The 18,839-nt window shown below is 39.9% G+C and overlaps 2 protein-coding genes across 4 annotated transcripts; one reads left to right on the forward strand and one right to left on the reverse strand.

Annotated features, from left to right (window-relative positions):
• Positions 1–3,885: 3,885 nt before the first annotated feature.
• LOC124144772 (spliceosome RNA helicase DDX39B) lies at positions 3,886–15,216 on the reverse strand. 3 transcript variants are annotated; one of them, XM_046514320.2, is made up of 10 exons: positions 15,094–15,216; positions 12,615–12,834; positions 12,040–12,167; positions 11,344–11,620; positions 10,872–10,990; positions 6,914–7,045; positions 6,078–6,187; positions 5,573–5,717; positions 4,927–5,074; positions 3,886–4,086 (listed from the first exon to the last, which is right to left on the reverse strand). In XM_046514320.2, the coding sequence occupies exons 2-10, from the start codon at positions 12,823–12,825 to the stop codon at positions 4,073–4,075; spliced, it is 1,284 nt and encodes a 427-aa protein (XP_046370276.1). In that variant the 5' UTR covers positions 12,826–12,834; positions 15,094–15,216; the 3' UTR covers positions 3,886–4,072. The 3 variants fall into 3 exon arrangements, with proteins under 3 accessions (XP_046370276.1, XP_046370277.1, XP_046370275.1); XM_046514321.2 differs by having other exon boundaries at positions 15,038–15,120; XM_046514319.2 differs by lacking the exon at positions 15,094–15,216 and adding an exon at positions 14,175–14,213.
• A 156-nt stretch (positions 15,217–15,372) lies between these two features.
• On the forward strand, positions 15,373–18,609 carry LOC124144774 (UPF0184 protein-like). The gene is made up of 2 exons (XM_046514322.2): positions 15,373–15,545; positions 16,998–18,609. Exons 1-2 carry the CDS (start codon positions 15,386–15,388, stop codon positions 17,192–17,194), a joined length of 357 nt encoding a protein of 118 aa, XP_046370278.1. The 5' UTR covers positions 15,373–15,385; the 3' UTR covers positions 17,195–18,609.
• The last annotated feature ends 230 nt before the right edge of the window (positions 18,610–18,839 follow it).

The following is an 18,839-nucleotide window of genomic DNA, read 5'->3' on the forward strand; positions in this document are numbered from 1 at the left end:
CAGCTATCTGACGACCGTATATAAATATTCGAGTCTGAACGTGACAATCCAGTGATGGACATCACGAGCGTCGATCTACACAAATGAACCCGGATCTTCATGGGTCTTTACTGACTGTTATCGAACAGTGGATTGAGAATGCCGGTAGAACCGCATGGAACCACGCCAACACTCACGGTGCCATAACTACGAACCACGTGGAAATCGGGCATGCCAAGATGAACAAGAGAGAGCATAATCACCAAAACCTGCTCAAAACCACCAACACACTGCAGAAAAAACAAAATCACATTAAAATCACTGTCGACCAGATTGTATCAGGTAGACGCTTGCCTCTTCGAAAAAAGAATATTGACAACTATAACACTGCGTTCAGCTTGAGAAAGACAACCTCCCAGCCAACATCAAGACGCCAGTGGCGTTTGCCGATTTGGTATCTCACCTCATTGGACGTTGTAAGTGTGCCTTTGTTCTATGTGTTGTTTAAAAATATTTTGTATGACTGCTTTACATATTCAAAAGGTGGAAGTAAAAAGAGGAGACTCCTGGACCAGTACAGGCAGACACGCACGCACATACGCACACACGCACGCACGCACCAACCCAGCAGCACAAAGGTATTGTGGTATGACACACCCGCCACATTCGTCACCACTCGCCCCTTTCCGTAACCTGCAAGAGAATTCGGCTTGTCCCGGAATAACACGAGTTGGTCACGAATGACTACCGCCAGTCAACTTTGAACTTCTGTAGGGTCAACCTCTACTTTCACGCACGAGATGTCTCGTAAAGGTATGTATTTCGTGTTAGTGCTGCTGTGTGTAAAAGACAGATAAACCATTGTTGACACATGGAGTATATATATCAAACGAACAGGGTTTGCTTTGAACTCCAGCAACCTGTACAGTTTCATGGGACTTTAACGTCTTTTGGGTAGTACATATGGTGGTACGAACTGAACGCTCAACAATGACATACCCTCACAGCATAACATAACAATAGTTGAGGTATTATGCTGAGTGAAGAGTGTGACCTCGCTGACCTTTGACGTGATGACATGGCATGGCATGGGTACTGCTTGGTATATCCCAGTCGTAGAACTATTGTTTGTTTGTTGTTTTGCGCTGCACTCAGCAATATTCCAGCTATATGACGGCGGTCTGTAATTGATCGAGTCAGGACCAGACCATCCAGCGATTGACATGATTACCAATTGGGATACGATGACATGCATCAACCAAGTTAGCGAGCCTGACCACCCGATCCCGTTAGTCGCCTCTTATGACAAGCATGGGTTGCTGAAGATCTTCTAACCCGGATTTTCACAAGTTAGTGGAAGAAATTTACATAATCAGTGTGTTTAGTGATCTGAAAACAATAAAATCCAATGGAAAAATACTTCAAAATATTCAGTTTTTAAACTAATATCGGTATAAAAAATAACATAATAAACATTATCATTTGGCTGTTTATGACATTTCACAGGTTTTTTAGTCTATTGGCCTGGGAAAACATTTTCATTCTGACTGAACCACCTTTGAAAATATTAACATATAATAGATATAGAACATTTGCATTATCTGGTCAAAGAGCATCTTTAGCTGAACCACTCATGGCAATACTAACATGTGACAATATGTGTAGATATGTACAATAGGCCTTTTACCGGTCAGTATTTCTGCAATGAAGACATAAAATTAGAACATTTGCAGTTCCTTGTCAAATCACATGTTTAGAAGCACCATACTTGAAAATATTAACATATAATAAGCAGAACCACTGAACCACTCATTAAACTGTTCAAATTATGAATAAAACGTTTGGATTTTCTTGTCGAAAAACTTGTTTCCACCCGCTACTCCTGAACATATTAGATTAATTAAGTCACGCGATAAACATCCTTTTGAAAAAAAACACCATGTCATATTTTTCTTAATCTCTTAGATTTGTGTCGGTTTGGTGACCAAAAATATATTTCTGGGGAATTACAAGTAAAACAGGTTATTTTCATTCATCTATTGGCTGACTTGATTGTTTTCATACAAATATACAGACTAGGTCGCAAGAGAATGAATTCCATAAAAATATTTATTGTAGTCAACTGATGTGAAATTTGATACGTGCTGCGAATGAGTGTGTTGCATTAGCCTTCGCGGGTGCACGGGTGGCCCAGTCGACTGAGGCGCCGCAAGTCGCTGTGCAGAGTTACGTACCTTCGACACGCCAGAAACCTATGATTGTGGGTTCGAATCCGGGAGGAGCGGTGAGGTATCCTTATGGTTAAAGCGCTCTCTCGTCATGCTGAAGACCCAGGTTCGATTGACTACAATGTGTGATGCCCATTTCTGGTATCAAGCTCCCTCACTCGAATCAGGGTTCGACCCGGTTATGTTTCTAGGTTTATCAGCACATTACCAATGTTTGTGGGTTTCACCAAAGTGGTTAACGTCTGAGACCTGCATCACTTCGGGCTTTCCTCCCACATTAAGCTGACACGCCGTGATATAACTGTAATACTTTTACAAGCATGGTCGCCTTTTATGACAAACATGAGTTGCTGAAGACCTATTCTACCCCGGATCTTCACGGGTCTACTCCACCCTGGAAACAACCCCCACCCTACCAGCAGATCCCTCACATTGCTCCCTGGGTACCACCAGAGACCACAACAGGCTAATGGTATCTGGTACCACCAACAGACTTTGTATCTATCTCGCCTGCATTCAATCAACATTTGTGGACCGGTCTGGTTTCTTGGAAACCGTGAGCGTCGCTTTACTCCTTCAGGGACAGGCCACCTGAACCCTTTTATTCCTCTAAAATTTTGGAGAAGGTATAATGTTTGTTGTTTAAACGCCGCACTCATCATTGGTCCCGCTATATGACGGCGGTCATCCAATGACTGACATAGATCTATGCAATTGAGACGCCCAAGGGACCCACTCTGCAGCACTTTCCAGGACGATAACCTGCGTAAACCTCGACTGTTTTATCTGGCTAAGACTGACAGTTTGCCGGCACCTCTCCAGCTCTGGAATATGCATTATGGACACACACAAATGATATCTGCAGATAAATGTTAACAGGAGTGCTCCGAGAGCACAACATCCCCGCATGATGGCACTGCATTTGAAACAAATTGTGCAGAACATTTTGTTGTGAGTAATCCAGTCTGAATGCTAATGCCATAAGGATGTAGCTCACCCACAAAAGCCTTAAACAAGGAAACTTAACTATAGTTATAGTTAGATATTGTGATATACTCTGGAAACTGGAGGAGTAGATTTCATGAAGCTCCGTAAAACAGGGTCTGTAACTCTGTCAAAATTAGTCGAAATGAAACAGGACTGTGATATGCTTATCATCAACATGTCGACATCTTGTGTGTAGAGTATCAGGGATATTCTCTGGAAACTGTAGGAGGAGTTGATTTCACAAGCTTAGTACCCTCTGTGGGACGGACTGCGCCATGACATAATCCCCCTTCGGCCATTCTGGCCCGGCAGGGGATAAGCCCAATTTCCATTTTTTTTTGTTGCTTTTTTGTTTAATGCTGCACTCAGCAATATTTCAGCTATATATAAATATTCAAGCCCGGACCAGACAATCCAGTGATTGACATGTGCATCGATCTACACAATTTGAATATGATGACATGCATCAACCAAGACAGCGAGTCTTGACCACCTGATCCTGATCCGATAGTCAACTCTTAAGACAAGCATGGGTTGCATTCTAACCCGGACCTTCACTTTCCAGCACAAACAATAAACATATGGATCTCTCTGCCCTCAAGACCAGTATCTGGGAGGGTGCCATACCTTTTGGGCAAATCCAGACCTTGAGGAATGTTCCTGAAATTGCAATGAACACAGAACAGTCGCAGACATTTAAAATCTTCACATTTATTTTGTTCTTGATATTTACAGTGAAATGATGACAACATAAAGTGAGATATCTTCTTTAAAATGTACAAACACAAAGTGATAAAACCATGATAAAAGACCCAGTATAAAAACTGTTCACAGTATGATGGCTGGTGGCAACTACTTCTGACAGGGTGGATAGCACTTCAACGTCCTTCAACTGAAACAGGAAAAAACATCATCAGACTCTTTCGTCAAAATCCACACATTTGAAATTCCAAGGTTGACACAATTTCATCTTCATTATGCACAAGGGCGGGTTACAATATCTGTTCCAAAAATAATTTCTATATTGCTTACTACAAAGGTATTGCTACAAATTGTTAAAAAATTCTGATGCTTACTAATCAATTGTGTGCGCGAGGGGAATGAAGGATAGAGGGAGGCAGGGGCAGATAAGAAGGTGATATGTGATATGAGGCAAAATCTGAAGAGGGGCAACACTAAAGGGAGGTAAGTCAAAATTAGGGTAATACTGACAAGAAAACAGCATTGTCACTACCTCAACCTTAGAGCATGTCTGAAGTTTGAGTGATCACATGGTAGTAAATATATACTATAAAAAAAAGAAAAGAAAAAAAGAGTCCCATCAAGCCTTAAGAAGAGATAGACATTTGGGTTGCTTTGTCTCATCAGAAAAAATGAATAAATGTGTAATTAAAACACACAAAAGGCCCCTTCTCTGGAAACATTAATTTATGGTACCAATTCTCGAACTCTTGATTATTATCTCATAGATAAGCCAACTTCGGTAGTTTGTGAGAAAACTTGTCCCCATGCAGAGACTTTGCACAACTAAAATAACATCGACCAAGGGCTGTAAATGTGTAAAAAAAAAAGGAGTAATTTAGGGCACCAGTTTTGGAATGCTGTCTTGACAAGTATCATCTAGATAAGCATGAAAAGTTTCATTCACGTAACTTCATTAGTTTCTAAGTAAACTTTTTCCCATTGGGAAGTGGATGGCCAGATGAATTCTATTCCTATAGACAACACTCACTGTATGAGGAGATGTCGATCTCATCTGGCAGCTCGGTGATGTTCACTTCGAACCTCTCCTGGACATCATTGAGGATTTTGGCATCGTTCTCATCTGACACAAATGTGATGGCTAACCCCTTGGTACCAAACCTTCCAGCTCGGGCAACCTGAAATCACGATTGATCCTGCTTAGTGAAAGAAATATGTGTCAAAGTGGACATCAATTGGGGGAACACCGCGGTGAAATGTTGGTCGAGCAAAGCTGCTATATGACACCGACCTGTAAATAATCAAGTCTGAACCAGACATTCTAGTGACCGATATTGTGAGCAACAGCACATGTGACTATGACATGCAATCAACCAAGTCACTAAGCCTAACCACCTGATCATTTAAGTCGCCTCTTAAGATCAGTATAGGTCGCTGGGGACCCATTCTTACCCAGAATTCCTGCAGGGGGTCGAACAGGAAGCCATCAAGTAACCTACATTTCAAGTTACAATATCTAAATCACAAATACTCATAGTAAGCTATCCTTCTTTTAAAAAAGGTAGAAGATTTAACATATTGTCCAAAATTAATGAATGGAGCACATTGATCAAAAATGTTTATCATTTAGAGCTTATTCCACATAATACTGATCAGGGTGATGATCATGAACCTACCCTGTGGAGGTAGGTGTCAGAGTCTTCAGGCATGTCATAGTTGAAGACAATGTTGACTCGTTCAATGTCCATGCCTCGACCAAACAAGTTGGTTGCAACCAGAATTCTCTTCTGGAAGTCTTTGAACTGCTGGTACCGGGACAACCTGTACGGAGAATAGAGTTCAAGTTACTTAAAAACATTCAAATACCAGGAAATAGTTTTACATGTGGTTGAATTATGGATATTCCTCCTGTACACAATATGAACAACATCCAAATACGAACACTGAAAGAAGAAATTGTTATCAAGTTTGTTGTTCTTTGTTCAACGCCGCACTCGGCAATATTCCAGCTTTTGATGGCCAGGCACTTCAGTGATTCATATTAGGAACAATCCAAGCAGTCGAAGTACGATGCAGGAAACGCCATGTTTGTTTCTAAGGAAAAGATCCACAGCGAAACTTTGTTAAGGTTACAAATCTTCAGGACTGATTATCTGGCTTGGAAGACATCTGTGAACATACCTCTCTTCTTGGGTCATAGCTCGGTGGATTGCAATAGCTGGGAAGTTTTGTTCGATCAGAAGCTGAGCCAGGGCCATGCATCGCTGCACACTCTTCACAAAGATGATCACCTACAAAACAGCACAAGATCCTGTCTACAAAAACATTTCAATGTTGAGTATCTTCAAAGCGTTGGATGGATAATGCATCAATGTTCTACAAAGCAAACTTGGCTCCAAGATGATCACTGCCCCATGATCTAACAGTGAGTGAGTTGGGTTTAACGCCGCTTTTAACATTATTCCAGTTATATAGCAGCCTGTTAGCTTAATGTGGGAGGAAAGCCAGAAAGTGATGAAGGTTTCAAGACTTTTAACACTTCGGTGAAACCCACGAGCACGGGTATGGTGCTGACAAACCTAGAAACATAATCGGGTTGAACCGGGATTCGAACCCACAATCAGAAGTTTCTGGCGTGTGTCCAGGGGAGGCAACTCTGGACAGCAAATCGCAGCGCCTTTAGACAACTGGGCCACCCGTGCCCCATGATCTAACAGTGATAAGTCCTAGCACTAACATCTCTATGGAATGAAGTCCAGGGCTTTAGGTAATATGATTATTTTTACTGTTCGCACCTCACTTAGCACCAACTTAACTTTGGTGTTACTCAGCAATATTCCAGCCATGTTTGCTGAGGTCAAAAACTACAACCAGGCATTATTTCATGTTTACAAACAAGGGGACCTATTCTGCTACACTGAAATATGAGAACTATGCCATGACGAAAAATAAACTTATGAAACAATGCATAGACTATAGGGAGTTATTCCCCCTACTTCAGCTGAATGTTGTAATACCTGGTTGAACTCAAGCACGTCAAGCAGTTCGAACAACTTCCTGTTCTTCTCGTTGTCCTTCAGTTTGACGTAGTGCTGTTGAAGACCATGCAGGGTCAGCTTCGAGTCGTCGTCCACGTACACTTCCATCGGCTAGAAAACCACACATTTCACATGTTACCCTCAAGTTACCTGCTCCGGGTCTCGGGAGGCCGGTCAGAAGCCAAACAATGAGGCCAGCAGAAGCCAGGCGAGGCCGGGAGTTGGGTTGGCGAGACATCCGTCAGCCAGTTGGTGGTAGAGTCATTCGGTGTGGCCGTAACATAAAAAAAGGGTGTCCCCTTTTTCCTTCTTAAAACATTAAAGGAGGTTTTTCACAATTATTTCCCCAAAATTGAATTTCACTTTCCAAAGATCAGTCATTTCTGACATGTTTATCTAAAAGATATGACTAGAAATACCACACAAACTTGGCCACACCACAACTGAAAACATGCTAGTCAGCCAAATTCAAGGACATATTTTTGTCACAGCACAATATCAAGCTGTCAATCTCTTGAACTTGGCTCTCTAGTGCAAAGTATATTATTCATGATAACATTTACGTCTAGCTCAAGTCCTACCCTATTGCTCCAATTTCTATCAGCAAACAATACAAGTCAGAGTGTAATGTACATCTACATGAGCAGGATATGCATTACTTCAGCAATATTTCAGCCAAGTGACAGCATCTGAGTGTTCGAGCTTTCCAAGAAGTGGCATGCACAACACAACCTTATAAAGCTGTAAGCTGCCATGGCATTCATCACTATTTTGTCTGTTTAATGCCACACTCAGCAAGATTCCAGCTGAATTGCGGCGGTCTGTAAATAATCAAGTCTGGACCAGACAATCCAGTGATTGACAGCATGAGCATCAACTTATACAATAAGGATACGATGATATGCATCAACCAAGTCAATGAGTCTGCCCACCTAATCCCATTAGTCGCCTTTTACAACGGGTGGTCAGGCTCGCTGACTTGGTTGAAGCATGTCATCGATCCCAATTACATGGATCGATGCTCTTACAACAAGCATAGTCGCCTCTTATGACAAACGTGTTACTGAAGACCTAAAACACCCCCGCACTGTCATTGATCAACCTTCTGATGATACTACAACAGATGTAAGCATGTTTAGTCATGATCTTACAACTGTTGTAGCACTGATAGCTTTGTGGAACTGGGCTCTGGTGATGTGTCTGAAAATGTCAATGCAGAACATATCCAGTCCAGTGGAAAACAGGGCAAGTTTTTATCTACACCACTGGGAACAGTATTTCAGTTATATCGCGGCAGTTTAAAGTTGGAAACTCTGCCCAAGAAAACCAGAACACCCAGGCATGCTGATGGGGCAAGCATCAATCTCTAACCAGAGTGCGAGTTAGTTGCTTGGAACAGTATTTCAGCTGTACCGACTTGTCAGCTTCTTGTGGTAGGACAGCACCAAGTGATCACGGTCTTAGACTTTTAACACTTTGGTGAAATCCATGGGCACAGGAATGGTGCTGACACACCCAAGAAACAACCTAAGGTGTCTGGCACACCTCCAGGCCAAAGATCTGCACAGCAAAATGTGGCACTTTAGGGTACTGGGCCATCCGTGCACCTGCTGTCAAAGATTTGTTTTCCACACTTGTCACCCACCCAGCATATCACCATCTTTGTTGCCTCGTGTAAAGCAAGGCTACAGGGACGGGTCAAGAAATGCATCAAAATATTGAGCATCTCTAACACTTCTGTGATGCCAAACATGTTCACTCAACAATGCCTCACTAATTGGAACCCTGAGTACTTATGTAGATGTACATCACACAATCGGTAACAGGAAAATGCTTTTAGCCATTGCACTTAAACATGGTGTTCTCTTTGTCAAGGAATTGATATTTAGAAATCTTTCTCCTGTTCAAAACTGCAGAAACTCTAACCGTACCCAAAAGACACTCTGAATGGCCAAAAAGAATTAATTTCAATAATAGTAAAATTGCATTGAAAAAATGCAAAATTCAGTCTTGAAAAGTGATTATCTATCAAAGCTTTAATAGTCTAAAATGACTCATTCGTTTAATTTTTAAATTTACAGTCGTGAATTTTAACCTTTTTACAATAGCTGTAAAAAGCCAAATGTGTTTTTAAGAAGGAGTCCTGAATTAAGAATTTCACCCTTCTACATATTGTATAAGAAGCAAGTCAATTTGAAACCTAAAATCATAATACCAAAAACATGTAATCTTAAACAAAAAACATATTTGATGTAGGTGGCAGCACCAACTTGACAGCAGCTGACAGCATACTTGCACATCCATGCCTACAGAGCCCAGACCTAGGACAGCCCAGGGGAGATAACTACGGATCACGATAACACGACGCCGACAGATCCACACTGCAGCGCACCGGCAGCACCAAGAAAGCTGGAACTTGCATGTGAAGTTTCAGTCCAATCATCCACATGACAAAAGGAATGAACTCCAGAACAATATTCACAGTCCACAGTCTGTTCATCATGAAGCAAGACACACATGCCCTTTGCTTTGAGAGCGCAGGGTGCTAGTGTGCCTTCAGTCCATCACTTCCAACAGGATATCACACCTCAAACGCGGAAAATCAAGAAAACGTGTGTGAACTTAGTTTTATGTTGCTGAGAATGCATAATGCATTATTCCAAGAGCAAAAGAAGTTTCTAACAGCTTCCTGTTTTAACTTTGGTCAAATTCAGAATATTCAACGTAAACCATTAGTATTCTAAGACATCCATCCTTATCTGTAGTTGCATGTGAGTATGTTTTATAACTAGTGTATTGAAAATTGAACACTTTTAAGAAAACCTTTTGCTTTCTCGAACAGCATGTAAAATTCTTTCCTTATTTATCACCATATTCATGTATTGTATTATCAAGGTGTTTTTAAGATTGTTGCAATACTTAATTAGGTTCTTCTTAAATCAGACAATATTAATGCTAAAAATCAAAACCAAGTGATCCATTTGACAAATACATGACGATTAACCAATACCCTAACACTCCATAACGTCTACTGGTAGCTAAGAGACACACGTTCCCCTTGCTAGGAGAGCTCAGGTTCAGTGTGCCCCACTACCCAGGCTAAGAAATACTTGGCAAGTTTGAAAATGACAGAATATATTAATGTATGAAGGATGAATAATACTTGAGAAACACTGTCCCTTCGCTTGGAGAACGCATGTCAAGAGAGACTTCGATTGCATCACAGGTTATGCGAGTAAACTAATACAAATTTATGAAAGGAATGTTTAGTGGCAGTTTCAAGGGACTATTTGTTATTTGAGAAACACCCTGTCCCTTTGCTAGGAGAGCCAAGGTTTAGGGTACCTCTATTGACATGTTTTAAAAGGAAAGTATTGAATAATGGGTGGTTAGGGTTTAACATTTCTATTCGAAAAATATCTCATTGGGAAGAAACAGATTTTGAGAAACACTCCTCCCCCTTGCTAGGAGAGCTCAGGTTCAAAGTGCCTCTATGAAGACGTGCTAAAGGAGTGATGGCAAGACAAACTCATTAAACAAGTGTGTACATATCTAAGTGAATGCATGCTTAAGCAGCCTCAGTGTGACATGTTTATCTACCGTGCTAATTTCATATTCCATCCTAACGTTTGAAATTCGCGATTGATAGGCTTTTTTCTCGAGAATGATTGTGGGACTGTGCAGGTCGCCGACATGCTAAAGAAAGGAGATCCACGAATGCCATGTAATTCTGTAGGTATTATCCGGACATCTCATACTGACTGCTGCCACAGCCTTGACTCTGACAAGTCAAGCTCATGGGTGGGTGTTGCCACGTTGTAGGTGCAGAATCTGACGTGGTTCGTCAGCATCAAGATCAGCCATTGCATTCAATGCCATGGCCACAATAACCAACTGAAGAAAAAGAAACTTGGCGAGAAGGGTGTGTTGTAATTACATCTTGCATGAACTTCTTGCAGATTGGTCGGACATCTTTGCTGAGAGTGGCGCTGAACATCATCACTTGTTTCTCATGTGGTGTGAGGCGGAAAATTTCTTGGACATCTCGTCTCATATCTGAAGCAAGATTGTACCTTTTCACTTTCAGCTCAAATGAACAAGTCATAGGTAAACTTGCAACTCACACAAAAACATTGTTTGGAAAAAGACCAAAAATGTGTCTGACAAAAAGTTAAAACTAATTTGTAAATTTATTTCTGAAATTCAGTACATACCCTTCCACTACAAGAGGTTCTAATCTCTCGAAAGACATACTGACTTCATATCCAGAAATTAAAATGGGTCAAAAATGAAAAATAATCTAATCTATCAACAGCTGAATTTTGGACATAGAAGACTCGTTTCATCAGCAAAGTTACAACTGTTTCACGATAGGGAAGTTACCCTTATTATGGGGTAAAATAACTCACCCAATTCCGCCAGCATCTTGTCACACTCGTCCAGGATGAAGTGCTTGATATGCTTCAGACTGAGCGTCTTGTTGCGTGTGAGGGCAAGGATACGACCGGGGGTTCCCACCACAATGTGAGGGCAGTTCTTCTTCAGCACTTCCTCGTCTTTCTTCACAGACATTCCACCGAAGAAGACAGCAATCTTGACATTGTTCATGTACTTGCTGAACCTCTCGTACTCCTTGCTGATTTGGAAAGCCAGCTCACGAGTGTGGGCAAGAACCAAAACTGATACCTGAAAATCGAAAGCATAGTTTGTCACTTGTCCAAAAATAAAGGTGCAGAACTAAGAGTTCTGGGGTCTACAAAGTTAACCAATTTAGTGTTTCAATCTTGGGTCCACAAATTTCGTTATATCCAAACATTATGGTTATGGCAGAGTCCAGTGACTTTCTTGCTCATTTTCAAACACTGAATTAAAAACAAAATGACCACAATATCTTGAAATGAAAGGTTTTCTCAAACATAATATGCCTAGAAAGTTTTTCTCTCATACTAACATTTAATATAATGTGTGTATCAGCTACAGAGAGAGTATCCTGTTGTAAGGTAACGCCAACAAACTGACAATCAGTACTTCTAAATAAATCCAACAGTGTTCAAACGAAATGGAGACGCTACACAGCAGTATTTATTTCATGGAAATTGACTTACCTGTCCGTCAACAGGCTCGAGTTGTTGAAGTGTGGCCAGCACAAACACAGCTGTCTTCCCCATGCCAGACTTAGCCTGGCACAACACGTCCATGGAGAGGATGGCCTGGGGGATACACTCATGCTGAACTGAAACAAGACCGGCACGAATAATGCACTTTTCGTGTGGTTGTATCCTCATATGCATAGATGTGCGATAAAGTTCATTGATCACAACACATGTTACATAACATTTCCTCTGTTTTTATCATCACATTTGATTACAACATACGGAACAAACAATTGTCTTTAACTTTCACTGAGCTGCTTGCCCAAACTTTCACTCATCCTGAGGCATGGTTTCGTGCATTGCAAATAATATTCCAGCCATATCACATGAGGGGTCACCAAGAACAGGCCACACAACTTGTACCCATCTGGGGAATTGAACCCTGATATTTGGCATAACTGAACACCAAAACTACTTGGCTACTCTACTGCCCCATACTGATGACTCAAAATACAGTATTCTGTAACATTCTTTTATATGAATGAATTCTTCAGCTGTAAGAGGCACTAATTTGACAAGACCAATACCTTCTGACGGATGCTCAAAACCACAGTCTACAATAGCTCGCAGCAGTTCTGGTTTCAGCAGGAAGTCTCGGAAGCCCGAGCTGTGTATGGATACGTATGTTCCCTTGACATCTTTCTTGGCTGGCCCATCTCCAGCGGCCCCCTCTGTGGTGGTCTCATTCTCCTCCTCCTCGTAGTCCAAGATCTCATTCTCAACTTCGTTATCTGCCATCTTTGATTTCTAAGAACAAGAAATATTTCTAAGTAACATTTCAGAAGAACAGATGCCATTTCAAGCTAAAGCAAAATTGCCAGTGTCTGAGCTCAGAAATAATTTCAAACAATTCAGACAAAAAACAATATGACTAAGCTTCGCAACAGAAAGCACCTTTCAGACAGATCAGATAAACCAGGGATTATTGTTTGAGCAGCTTCCAACACATTCATGGTATGCAGCAGTAAAAAGTAACATTTTTAGTCCACTAGTCCTTATAATGATAATATTTAACAAAACCCTTAAAAATGGCATTTTTTTACTAGTCCTTATATATACCCGTATTCGACGTAATAAGCGCCCAGGGCGCTCTCAAAATTAGAAATAGGGGGCTCTTTTTTGAATATTATATTGGTGGAAAAAACCAGAGTAACAGGATAAATTTCGTGGTTTATGCTGACAGCCTGAAATGTTTATATACGACATATATTTTTCCAGAATTTAATTGCCCATAATTAAAGGTGCATATAACACACGAGTGCCTATTATACGCGAATAAATAAGTCTTGTGTACATGATCAATCGGAAGGGGTGCTAATTGGGATTGTTCACTAGCTAATATATAAGCAATTATCGCCGTGGGCGCTTATTACGTCGAATACGACTTTAACTATTGGGCAGTTTGGCAAGGACTATAGGACTAGTGCCAATTTCTACCGCTGGTACGATACACTTTTTACCAAATGAACCTAGTCACCAAGTCAGGGCCCTGGATCTATCAAGTCGTCTCTTATGACCATTATGGGTTGCATGGGTCCAATTCTAACCCAGCAACACCCGTGTTTCAGATACGATTACATAGTAACCATCTTTGCAAGTAAATCATTATGTGGCAAGATAATAATTACAACAATGTCAGTCTGTAACTTGAGAAAATTGTGTGAAGCCCAGGTCTACGTGACCTATTCAAATTTTGTTTGGTCAACAAGCCAGTAAATTTTTAAAATTCTAATGGAAACGTGAAGTTCAATATGCCGGGCCCCAATTACTTCCCTTACTCAAAGTATATCGATAATCAATTCAACTTTGCCACCTATTCATGCACAGTACAGTTCACTTTCTGGTAATTATAGCCTTAAGATAAAGCAACTTTTAGTGTCTCCTACTTCAATAGTGTTAGAAACAACTCTCTGATCACAAGTATTAGAAAAAACTTTAGTAATTTTATCGATTCCTACACATAACCTGTTTTGAACAATGGAAAGTACATGTGCTTAAGCTACCTGGATATTATTTCAAAAATGCATATTGAATGTCCTTCAAGTTATTTTGTATCAATATGACTCAAGAAATGCTCAAAACACTACCTGAATAAAGTACACTGGCATCATATTGACCTGCTGCTTTAGTTAGCTTGATTGTACTGGAATTATTGCACAATTTCTACTTGCTGCATATTATATAGGCCTAGTGTCTGTATCAAAATAGAACTTATATCATTCTAGTTACTAAGAACTATATATAGGACTACATTAGAACACTTCAGCATTTTCTATTTCAGATTCCACAACAGTCTATCCTGGTTTGTTTGGACAGAATTGATTGGCACTGATGTATAAATAGGGTTAAATACATAAACTGTGTTTGGTCACATTGGCGTTTTAGTCGAGGTACTTTTGGGGTCTGCCGAAGATTAGCCAATATATTTTCAGCTCATTAACTCATGATTTGAGTTGACTACTGAATGCTTTTAGTTTCCGATTCATTATTCATACATGTGAATTGATTCAGTCACGACTACTGCAGTATAAGATGCATAAAGAGCTGCTCTTTCGTATTAAGATATACCAAACAAAAAATATAGGCGTCCTTATCTGAACAGGAGCAAACTTGACCGAACAAGCTGCTGCCTTCTTTGTGTTTGGAACTGAGGATTTCGTGTCGAATTTATACATTACGGCATCATTCAAGATCTTTGACGATCATAGCTGGCACATAAAACATTTTGAATCACCATCTTACTCACAAATCCACTAGGAAGTGTTAAATACAAACGTAATTTGGAAGTATATGTACTATCGACCTAGATACCACGTCGCCATTTTGAAACTTTCCACATTACATTCGTACGAAGACACAAGTGAGGACTACTTCAACTGCAATACACACTCATTACATGAAAATAAACGTTCACATTTGTACGAAAGATATTGCCGTAAACTATCGTTACAAATTAAGAAGGATTGAAACTGCTTCAGCAACGGATGGCTTCGGATAAACGTTTACCTTGTAAAGGAACTGCCACGCACTTGTTTGATGGTAATGTTACTTCCGGTTCAGTACGCAGTTAATGGGGACCAGCTAAAATAACTTCATTGAGTTTTCTTCTTATTTAAAAAAATAAATATACAGGAAACGATGCAATTAACGTAAGGCACTTGTATTATTATTGCAACAATCATTTTTATCACTAAACATTCTTATAACGTATGGTGACTGTACATGAGTCGTTTTACGACACTTATTCTTATCATCGCGAAACTCACAGATGAGACGCCCCCCATGGGTCAATAACTACATGTCACATGACAGTAAAATGGCGGATGGGGACGATTTGGACGAGGATAGGAAAACTATAGATGTTAATGACAGTGCTGTCGAAATGAACGAAGAGGATGACGGAGACGATTTGTATGATGGAAGTGATCTTGAAAGTCTTGTCGATGGCTGTGCCCAAGGTCTTTATGAGAATATTTTGCCATGAAAATAGACTGCTTTGGCTGAGCTAATTTGTCATTTTGATAACAGGAATCTGACATATTGATGATTCCATAGATCTACATGAGTATGTGTAAGGAATCACCACTTTGTAAAATATATCTCCTTGCATCATGGTTAAAATTAATCATATTTCAGGTATGATTCTATATGAAGGCTATTTTATCACTGAAATATAAGATTTCAAATGTTTTGACTTTGTCGACAGGTCAACTTCAAATATGAAATTTGACAGTTAAATCGAGAGAGGACAAGTTTGTTTAGTGATAAATTTAGTAATTGTTTTGTTATAAGTGTACGTTGATGACAAATGAAAATTTCAGTTACCAACAGATTCCATGCCTACACCATCAGTGGTAACATTGGACATGAGTCTCAGGTTTACTCTAACTCATGGATACAAGCCGATCTGTACGCGCGGAGATTTGTTCCCAGTGTAAATGGCTAATCTGTACTAAAAGTTCTTGTAATATTCATACCTGTTTTGGTGAATTCACACTTTATTTGGATGACCTGTACCCAAATTTGGATGACTTATACTTAATTTGGATGGCCCGTACCCATAACTTTTTAAAACAACATGTCTGAAATAGGATTTCTTTAACCGGATTAGACTGTAAAAATGATAAAATATTTATGTTTCTAATAATTTATTCAGCACTAAGTTCTCATGTATTCTGAAATGCAATTTATTCATAGCCCTGTTACATATATTACATTTCAAGTATTCCTTTATTAGTTTCATTCAATTGATAGTGAATAAACAATCAACCTATTAACCCACTCAATGTCTGTGATTTGTCCTCAAGAGGCCTTAGTTGAATACTTGCTTAATCCGTTTAATCAATATGTTGCGATAAAGTAGGTACTTTTCAGAAGCGACTGGAATAATTAATTACTTGTTTAATTAAACAATTTTGTGTATTTTGCTCAGGTGCTTTTCTTGTTTAATAAATAATTGATACTAGCAATTGCACATTTTAAATTAATTTATCTTACTTCAATGAAAAAATCTTGACCTCAGTAAAATTTTAGGATCTGGATATTCAATCTGGATATTATGTGAAGTCCGCCGACAGTAATTTGTTCATGTATGGGTACAATATTTGAGACCTGTTTCTGGTCTCTCAAGCTGTGATATTGCAGGAACCCCATTGGGATTCTGGGTTAGAATAGGTCCACAGCAACCTATTCTGGTTGAGAGATGACCAAATGAATCCGGTGGTCAGACTCGGTGACTTGAGTTATAGCCGGCATCATACCCTGATGACGATATCAATCACTGGATGGTCTGGTCAAGACTTGAATGTTCACAGGCCACTGTCATATAGCTGGACTATTGCTGAGTGTGGCATAAAAGACAGACTCAGTCACTCACTTAATTCATGATAATGTCTATTCCATCTTTTCAGAATATAGTGATCTGAACAACACATTGGACAAACTGGATGAATGTCTGAACACTTTGGAAGAGAGAAGCGATGATCTTTATTCCAAGTTCAAGGACCTTCTAGAGTCCAGTCGGCAGGCGAGGCAGGAACTGGAGGAGGAACGTCGTAAAGGTGAAGATGGCAACGTCCCAGACAGTGAAACAAAGGATAGTTCATAGTCCATCATCAACGCCATGTGTCATTCTGGACCACTCTGAATACAGTGACCACAACAGGGATAAACCTTTAAGGTCATCATCAAGGGTTATCTGAAGACTTTCAGACCTGTATCATCATGTGACCTATATCATCAATAATTCATAATGGAATTCCTATGTTGTTACACTGCACTAAGTGAACAAATATATTTCTAGGATGAAGATTGCTAAGCACAACATAATAAATTCTTTTCTACTGTTTATGTACAAATAGCTCCGTAGTTAGTCACATAGCAGAACAGGGGTGTCTTTCATCCTTTTATGTTTTAAGTATTTGGGTTATTTCTCCTGTATTTGGGCATTCTGGTTGTAGTAATTAAGATGAGATATGATAATACTTTATTACTTGATTAAGGAATTTCTGAAGTGTGTGATGAATGAGAGTATCTTGATTTAAGGTATGTATTAAAAGGACATTTCTCCCACCATAATCAGTAATCTTGACAATGTCACTGGGATGAACACCTTCCAGATCAGGTTTCATTGCACAGAGCTTCAGGTAAGCTGCATATTTGTGTGAAATACACAGACTCACCATAACCTAGGGCTGAGACGAGTCTAAATTTACCCTGGGTACCCGACCCACCCCGGTACCCACTGTAGGTCTCAAGTTGGGTACAAAATGTGCGATTGTTTTACAGGAGCCCTGGCAAAAACTAGGGAGACCCACTTATAAAACGATCTGATATGAAGCTTTATTTTTATTTAAACATATAAAATTCAGAAGCAATGCAAACTTTTCTAACTTGTAACCATGGAGTTTTTGGACCTATCAACCAAATTTTTCACCATAAAAATTTGTAAACCCAAACCAAAACATCTGGCCTTACAGCAGGTCGAAAATTAAATTGAGTCAGCTCTCTGCATTCCATTTCAACCATGAATGACTGGAGGGTATTGAGGTAGTTCTAGTCAGGTCTGAAATGTCTATTTTCATCATTGTGATGCTTTGTTTATCTGCAAGGTTTGATCATTTTGAAAGAGGATATGGTTGCACAGTGAATGTGTTACAAATGATAATTTTAAAACATTAAACAGCACTTATCCACTGACTCTGATACAAATGGGCACAAGCCGGCTTGCCAGTTTGCCTGTTAAAGCACTATGGCTGGGACGAGTCCAAATATACTACCCCTCTATTCCCTGACCCTACCCGGGTACCCACTGTAGGTCTCAAGAGATACAAAATGTCCGATTGGGAATTCTTTTGAACCACAGCACTTGCAAAACAAATTTTGATGCATGCATTTATCGATCTGGTCATGCATCCACTGAAGTTGACTTAAGTTATATCTTTATTCAACCATATGAAAAGTCAGAAGGAATGGGTGCATAGTCAGAAAGAAATGCGAACATAAGGGACTTGTAGTGTAACCATAGAGTTCTAGATAATTTTTGTAATTAAACTATATATCACATGACTAACCACGGGTCCGGGTAGTCCTGTGGGTACCCGGGTCCTACTCAGTACCCACCCCACCTGGGTACCCGAGTTAACCGTCCCAGCCCTATAAAGCACATCTTCCTAAGGCAAGGGAGTTAACTGAATGTAAATGTCCAGTTTCCATCCTTGCCAAACTAGACTGGAACTTCTGGGCGCAATAGT

This window comes from Haliotis rufescens, unplaced genomic scaffold, assembly GCF_023055435.1.
Source record: "Haliotis rufescens isolate VD_foot unplaced genomic scaffold, xgHalRufe1.0.p SCAF_8, whole genome shotgun sequence".
NCBI lineage: Eukaryota > Metazoa > Mollusca > Gastropoda > Lepetellida > Haliotidae > Haliotis > Haliotis rufescens.